At 46.3% G+C, this 8,517-nt stretch overlaps 1 protein-coding gene across 1 annotated transcript; it reads right to left on the reverse strand.

Moving 5' to 3' along the window:
* Nucleotides 1-152: 152 nt before the first annotated feature.
* Nucleotides 153-5,131, reverse strand: vgll2b (vestigial-like family member 2b). Its single transcript, XM_055864390.1, has 4 exons — nt 4,881-5,131; nt 3,885-4,227; nt 1,426-1,866; nt 153-325 (listed from the first exon to the last, which is right to left on the reverse strand). Exons 1-4 carry the CDS (start codon nt 4,965-4,967, stop codon nt 282-284), a joined length of 915 nt encoding a protein of 304 aa, XP_055720365.1. The 5' UTR covers nt 4,968-5,131; the 3' UTR covers nt 153-281.
* Nucleotides 5,132-8,517: the final 3,386 nt, after the last annotated feature.

Raw genomic sequence — 8,517 nt, forward strand, 5'->3', positions numbered from 1 at the left:
AGGCTGTACATCTTCTCTCTCTGCTCTGCTCTACATAAGCCCAGCCTCTGAGTCTTTATCTCCATGGTACACACATGCCGGCCTGGAGCCTCTCGGCTGCGCTGGCACTGTGGGCCTGGGGGGAGGCGAGGGCAAATGGGGGGGGGGGGGACGAGGGGGGTGGTGGGTGAGGGATAAAGGGGGATGAGGGAACAGCGAGGAGTGGGGCGCTTCAATGGTACAGGTCCAGACGTCCTAATTGGATCCGGTAATGGCTGGTCGATGGCAAAGGAGAAGGGTTGTTAAAACCAGTACAGGTCCTTCCCTTTCTTGTGATGCTGGAGGCCTGGGGATGTAGAAAAAAAGAAAGAGGATACAATGGAGGAAAACAATGAGAACGAGGCACAATGGTTGTCATGGCTGCTCCTGCTCTTTAATCCAAACAGCTTCAATTTTTTTTTAAAGGCTATTGATGATGTGTTTTCCCTGACACTAATTTTCTGTTTATGCCATACAACAGCAGCAAAGAAACATACAGTAGGACAGCTCACAAAGGTGACCTAAAAGTGGCAAATATAGCTGAAAGAAACAAACTGCTGAGGTGGCTTGTAAGACCAGGTTAATGTAGAGGTGTAGTGTACCGAGACTGAAGACTAAGGTGGATGGATGTTGGGTGGATGTTAATCGCCAAATTGGGCTCTGGTTAGAGAATGAGGTGGACAAAATTACAACAGTTTATTATTGGCACCAAACCGTCCCAGCACTGAGGGCAAAACACACTGATAGAGAACTGGTAAAAGTATGTTTTTTCCCCGGTCAATAACGCATACTGGTGGAGAGTCCTGTGATGGCTGCCACACCAAATAAATGTTTGGTGTGCTCGGCAGCCATCGTTATACAGTCAGGTGACAGGTCGTCTGGTGGGAAACTGACATTTAATAGTGTTACATTATTGATCAGCTTACGGAACAATAGCACAATGACAACTGAAATGACTAAGCCATGTTGACAGATGATATTGAAAAGTCCATTTCATTGGGGTTGCGGGTACACATTCATCTGTATTAAAATACTTTCTGGGGGCTCAAAAATCCGCTTTCCAATGTTAATGTCAGCGGTCATAAGCCTGTCGAGCGTTTGAGGTTCATGGTGTTAACCGATATTGCAAATTTATGGGACTATGGACACGCAGGTGGCTGTGGCTGCAGCAGAGAGGACTGCTATTGAAAAGTTGCAGGTGGTTGTGCTTGTTGTGGTTGTGCTTGTTGTGGTTGTGCTTGTTGTGGTTGTGCTTGTTGTGGTTGTGCTTGTTGTGGTTGTGCTTGTTGTGGTTGTGCTTGTTGTGGTTGTGCTTGTTGTGGTTGTGCTTGTTGTGGTTGTGCTTGTTGTGGTTGTGCTTGTTGTGGTTGCGGTAGGCTTCGCTGAAGTAGAGAAGCGACTCCATACCTGCGTCCATGTTGAGGGCCATCTCTCCGGAGGGCAGCAAGCCCGGCCAGGGCGCGGTGGGGTCCAGCTTGGTGACGTCATAGGGGTGGTGAACGGGGAGGGAGCCCAGGTGGTGGGGCCGCACGGTGGGCATAAGCAAGGGGCTGTAGGGGTGGTGGGGCTCCAGGCCACCAGGAGTGTAGAGTTCGTGGAGGGGCCTGGGGGGCCCGTAGGCCTGGCTCGGGGTGTAGCCCCACCCCTCTGATGGGTGGAGGTGCGAGTGGGGGTGAGCGTGAGGATGCGCGTGAGGGTGCGGAATGCCCGGGTGGAGTCCGGAAGCGTAGGGGTCCATGGAATAAGTGGGCATTCCGGGTTCGCAGTGGGAGCGACTTTGGGGGGAGGAGTAGTTGCTGTCCCAGAAGGAAGGGGGGAAGCTGCGGCGACTGCTGGGTGAAGGGGTATCTGAGAGAGAGAGAGAGAGAGAGAGAGAGAGAGAGAGAGAGAGAGAGAGATCAGGTTTAGGCATATGTCACGGACAGTTGTGTTACTGTATGGCATGGTTTACAGACACATATGGAATAGCCCGTGAGAGATGCATGCAAGTCATGAAAACAACATTAGGTCACATGGTTTTTACACATATGTACATACAGCACAGTCCTACCAACAGTAGTCTCCTGCAGGCCACAGAAATAAATACTAGAGAATCTTAGAGAGAAAGAGAGAGAGAGAGAGAGAAAGAGAGAGAGCGAGAAAGAGAGAGACCGAGTCTGACACCAAGACTGCTAACAAAATGGCGACATGGACTGAGTTGACCTTGTATTTTTATACTGACTCTATGCACACTCACACACACTGACACTCCAACACACACACACTCATTTAATTTGCTCACACACATAACATGCACACAGATTTATACTGACTCTACACATACTCACATACAATCATCATATACTCTATATCCTGATGCCCAGTCATCTTACCCCTATACATATCTACCTATATCACTCCAGTATCCCTATAAATTGGTATTGGAACAGACCCTGTATATACAGTAGCTTACTTACTTCTCACGTTCTTATTTCTTATTTGTATTTCTTGTGCGTTTTTGTTCCGCCTTCTGATATTTGGAGTACTACATTGATATTGATGACTGTATTGTTGGGTTTAGAGTTTGCAAGAAAGGCATTTCACTGTGCTTGTGCACGGGACATTAAAACTTGAAGCAGAGAGAGATACAGACACTCGTTGACACAGAGAGTAGGAGAACCCTGTCCCAGTGTCCTGCCTCCTCTCAGCCCCCTTACTTACCCCCTCTTTTGGACCTGTACACGAACCCCCTCCCCCCAACACACCCCTCCCACACCCCCCACCTGTTGTTTTTTTCCTGCACCACTTCGTTCGCCCGAAGCAGAATGTCATTGGGACAGTTTTAGGCTTTTAGACGTTACTTTTTATATTTAGAATTTACTCTGAAAACAGACACCGTCGTGTGGCAGTGCATGCAGTAGCCCCAATCAAACCAGTTGTGTGATAAATCAGCGGCGGCCATTGTGGGGCCGACCGGAGCCATTTGAAGGCGATATGCTGGCCCGCGGGGTTCAGCGCTTACGGCCGCGTATAAACATAGTATCTGTTGTCAGGCAGGAAGACGTCCAACGAGAGAGGGAGAGGGAGGATCTAAGTCCTACATGGGAATCGGGAGGACAGGCAGAGCACAACTCGAGTTTGGATGATTACTTTGGCAAATGTAATAGTGGTACCATTGATCGGGAGAAAGTTGAAACCACTTGTAAAAAAGCTGTAGAATACAATTAATGTGAAGACATTGGTTGACGCGAGAGGAATATAAAAATCTTCTGCGCTGTCTGCACCTGTTGGTGATTGTAGAGCAAATGTCCACCGATTGTTAATAGCCCATTCATCTGAGCAATGTCAGTCTCTTTTGTGTAAAACAATCTCTTTACCTGGTTCTCTCTACAATATCAGTTTAATTTATGACATACTGCCTACCATTGGGTCATTTCTTGGCCCAAATCCTGAACTTTGTTGATCTTACCTGTATCTGCATTAATATTTTTCTGAAAAATCATCAAACTACACTTAACTGCCCAAAAACACACTTAACTGAGAGCATGAAGCATGTCACACTTGTCTAATAATATCCCTGACCCTTGACCCTCAAGCCTTCCTAACCTCTGACCCCATTAGGGCAGAGGACAACAGGCACCACTAAACAAGCACCCTTCTGTCCATTTCTTTGCCTTTTTGGCCTTTTTGGTTTGCCATTGTATATCTACACACACACTTCTGTGTGTCCTCTGACAGCCTCGCCTCATGCACAAACACACACACACACACACACACACACACACACACACACACACACACACACACACACACACACACACACACACACACACACACACACACACACGCACAAACACCGAAAACACTCCTAACTATGCCTACGCTACCTTTGCCCAGGTCTGATGCCCTCCTCTTGCCCTCTCCCTCCATGTAGGAGCTGAGAGCCCTGGAGAAGTGTTCATCTACCACACTGCTGATGTCCCCTTGGTAGTACGTGAAGAGGACACAACGAGACGTCAGGTACTCAGCCTCGGGCACTTCCTGTTTCTCCTTATGGCACTCCTCTGGTCGAGTGGCACGGGGATATGAGGATGAGGAAGAGGCGGAGGAGGAAGAGCCAGGGCCCGTGCTGGTGCCCGCCGAAACCCCCTCCGGACACCTTGTCATCTCCGCGCTCTCCATCATGAAGTCTCTGCGGCGAGGAGAGGGGCTCCTCAGACCGATGGGTGCCTGAAGGGGGAGGAGGAAGGGGGGCAGGGTGGGGGCAACGGACAGTTGTTAGAAGGGAGAGATCTGGAAGACCAAGTCTATTGTGACATAAGACGTGTGTGTGTGTGTGTGTGTGTGTGTGTGTGTGTGTGTGTGTGTGTGTGTGTGTGTGTGTGTGTGTGTGTGTGTGTGTGTGTGTGTGTGTGTGTGTGTGTGTGTGTGTGCGTGCGTGCGTGCGTGCGTGCGTGCGTGTGTGTGTGTACGTGTGTGCATTGACTAATAGTCTTGTGATCATGACACTGTTTTCACCACAACTATTCAAACAAAATCAGTATGTGCCAATTGGTAAGCCTCCTGTCATACAAATACCGACAACATACATCCACTGCTTATGGGTCTGACAAACTACCAACATTAGACAAAACAAATGTGAAATCCATAGCATTGATCATGGAAAATTGAGAAACAGAGAAGTGCAGGTTTTGGAAACATTTTTGGAGACATTTGGTTTCTTACAGACCTCGTTGATAATCTGCCCATAGATCCAACATTTTGTGTAGGTAAAACAATCAAATAGGTTACTTTTTTATGCAAATAAACTTATTATCGGAAAACAAAGTTTCTCTCGCACGTTTAATTAATTAATTCGAAAACATTTGACAGCGCCTCCTTACCTGGAAGCTGTTGATGAACGCGGGGGCGGCTGGAGCGTACGGTGCGTAATGTCCATAGGCTGGGTACATAACATCCAAACAACTCATGGTAATGACACGGTGTCCTCTCGGGCCAGGGAAGGGAAGTGTCGCACTGTCATATGGAAACCAACGTTGTAAGAGAGCGACAACATTCCGCTACCAGCAGCAGCAAGGCAACCAGAGAAGGCGCTCGGTCAGTGGCAATGCGCAGCAGGCAGCACGAGGCTCGACATCACTCCAGAGCGCGCTCTCTGCTACGCTGCGCAACAGCAGCTGCGCTCTCAGATTGTGGTGAGAGAGGTTTATACAACAAAACCCGGACAAGAGTTTCCTGTACATCTCGACCCACCCACCCTTGTCCAATAGCTTCCCGCTAAAATAAATGCTCTGATTTGTAATATTACATAAGCCTAAGCTGTTTAGTAAAGAGCACGAAAATATATTACGATTTCTTTCTATTAAAATAAGAATTGTATGCTGTAGCCAATGATAATTTGTGAGTAATCGGTTCAAGTAAATCTATTATGATCGAATTACCTATTGTCCATGCACGTTTTCTATTGTCCATGCACGTTTTCTATTGTCCATGCACGTTTTCCAATTTCCATAATGTAATCTGTCTAATTTAGTTGCCATGATCCTTAACTTCTTTGACCCCAAATGAAACTTTTCCAAGGGTTACACAGAGGGTCATAGGCCAATAGGCCCACTGCAGAATTAGATTCAGTTATGGTCGTAGAGGCAATAGAGTAATTTAACAAGCAAGTGACTTCATTAAAGGATATAGGAAATGTGTATTCTATTCCCATAAAAAGTGTCAAATTGGCCATCCTTTAAAACATCCATGGGGTAGCCAAGTAAAGTCTGCGGACATTGGAGCTATTTGGTGGAATTCTCAGAATGACACTTAGGTGTCAACTGTAGGGTGCACACACTAACCATAACAACACCAGGAGAAAAAAATACACAATTCCATGACAAATTATCACCCATCAGTGACACAAACAAGGAGCTTTCCTCACATAGTATGTCATCTGATGTCATAGTACAATTTTATAATAACAAAAGAAAAATATGAATCAATTTACCCTACATGAATTACTTTACTTTGATAGGTTAGATGTCCTATCAAAAATGTGACCCATTAAAACCCATAACAGTCCAAGCCCTGTCTAAGCCCGAGAAGGGTTTTTTACTAAGCTATATGGAATTGTTTTAAGAAGGTCATACCAAGGATCATTTATCTATTTGATTTGGAATTTTAAGACCCCTTGAAGTATCTAAAAAATATATACAAAAGTTAGTTGATGAAAAAATATATTTGGCCTTACTGCTATTAGCCCATACAAACGCATTGAATAACAGATTCACGACAGATAGTCCCAAAAATAATCGATGGGGTTGAGGTCAGGGCTCTTTGTGCACAGGGGCATTATCATACTGAAACAGGAAAGGGCCTTCCTCAAACTGTCGCCACAAAGTTGGAAGCAAAGAATCGTCTAGAATGTCATTGTGTGCTGTAGCGTTAAGAGTTCGATTCACTGGAACTAAGTGGCCTAGCCCGAACCATGAAAAACAGCCCCAGACTATTAATTTTCCTCCACCAAACTTTACAGTTGGCACTATGCATTGGGGCAGGCAGCGTTTCCTGATATCCGCCAAACCCAGATTTGTACGTCAGACTGCCAGATGGTGAAGTGTGATTCATCACTCCAGAGAACGCATTTCCACTGCTCCAGAGTCCAATGGCGGCGAGCTTTACACCACTCCAGCCGACGCTTGTCATTGCGCATGGTGATCTTAAGCTAGTGTATGGCTGCTCTGCCATGGTAACCTATTTCATGAAGCTCCCGACGAACAGTTCTTGTGCTGACGTTGCTTCCAGAGACAGTTTGGAACTCGGTACTGAATGTTACAACCGAGGACAGACGATTTTTACGTTTTTTTTGCGCTTCAGCACTTCACGGTCCCGTTCTGTCAGTTTGTGTGGCCCATTCTTTCGAGGCTGAGCCGTTGTTGCTCCTAGACATTTCCACTTCACAATTAAAGCACTTACAGTTGACCGGGGCAGCCCTAGCGGGGCAGAAATGTTACGAACTGACTTATTGAAAAGGCGTCATCCTATGACAGTGCCACATTGAAAGTCACTGAGCTCTTCAGTAAGGCCATTCTACTGCACGGGAGGTTGGTAGCACCTTAATTGGGGAGGGCGGGCTTGTGGTAATGGCTGGAGCGGTGTCAGTGAAATGTTATCAAATACATCAAACACATGGTTTCCATGGGTTTGTTTCCATTTCGTTCCAGCCATTCTTTTTTTTCTACAGAGATTGCATGGCTGTGTGCTCGATTTCATACACCTGTCAGCAATAGCCAAATCCACTCAATTGAAAGGGTGTCCACATACGTTTGTATATACAGTGCATTTGAAAGTATTCAGACCCATTCACTTTATCCACATTACGTTACAGCCTAATTCTAAAATGTATTAAATATTTTTTTTTCCCATCAATTTACACACAACACCCCCTAATTACAAAGCAAAAACAGGTTTTTAGAAATGTTTGCAAACTGAAAAAATAAATCAAATGAAATATAACATTTACATAAGTATTCACACCCTTTACTCAGTACTTTGTTGAAGCACCTTTGGCAGCAATTACAGCCTCGAGTCTTCTTGGCTATGATGCTACAAGCTTGGCACACCTGTATTTAGGGAGTTTCTCCCATTCTTCTCTGCAGATTCTGTCAAGCTCTGTCAGGTTGGATGGGAAGTGTCGCTGCTCAGCTATTGTCAGGTCTCTCCACAGATGTTTGATCGAGTTCAAGTCCGGTCTCTGGCTGGGCCACTCAAGGACATTCTGAGACTTGTCCTGAAGCCACTTCTGTGTTGTCTTGGCTGTGTGCTTCGGGTTGTTGTCCTGTTGGAAGGTGAACCTTCGCCTCAGTCTGAGATCCTGAGTGCTCTGGAGCAGGTTTTTATCAACGATCTCTCAGTACTTTGCTCCGTTCATCTTTCTTCAATCCTGAATAGTTTCCCAGACCCTGCCGCTGAAAAACCTCCCCACAGCATGATGCTGCCACCGACAATGCTTCACCGTAGGGATGGTATTGGCCAGGTGATGAGCAGTGCCTGGTGTCCTCCAGACGTGACGCTTGGCATTCAGGCCAAAGAGTTCAATCTTGGTTTCATCAGACCAGATCATTTTGTTTCTCATGGTCTGAGAGTCCTTTAGGTGCCTTTTGGCAAACTCAAAGTGGGCTGTCATGTGCCTTTTAATGAGGAGTGGCTTCCGTCTGGCCACTCTACCATAAAGGCTTGATTAGTGAAGTGCTGCAGAGATGTTTGTCCTTCTGGAAGGTTCTCCCATCTCCACAGAGGAACTCTGGAGCTCTGTCAGCGTGACCATCTGATTTTCCCTTTGGTTGGGCTGCCAGCTCTAGGAAGAGGAAACTTCTTCCATTTAAGAATGACGGAGGTCACGGTGTTATTGGCGAACTTCAATGCTCTAAAGGACAATTCCTTCGCTCTCATGGCTTGGTTTTTTCTCTGACATGCACTGTCAACTGTGGGACCTTATATAGGCAGGTGTGTGCCTTTCCAAATCATGTCCAATCA

This window comes from Salvelinus fontinalis, chromosome 16, assembly GCF_029448725.1.
Source record: "Salvelinus fontinalis isolate EN_2023a chromosome 16, ASM2944872v1, whole genome shotgun sequence".
NCBI lineage: Eukaryota > Metazoa > Chordata > Actinopteri > Salmoniformes > Salmonidae > Salvelinus > Salvelinus fontinalis.

What these genes read in the sequence shown, in the direction of transcription:
- vgll2b (XM_055864390.1), bottom strand. Translation starts at nt 4,967, where the DNA reads ATGAGTTGTTTGGATGTTATGTACCCAGCCTATGGACATTACGCACCG. An exon ending in CGTTCATCAACAGCTTCCAG is followed by an intron (nt 4,228 to 4,880) that starts GTAAGGAGGCGC and finishes CTCCCCCTTCAG; the next exon opens with GCACCCATCGGTCTGAGGAG. An exon ending in GGCCCTCAACATGGACGCAG is followed by an intron (nt 326 to 1,425) that starts GTATGGAGTCGC and finishes CTACATCCCCAG; the next exon opens with GCCTCCAGCATCACAAGAAA.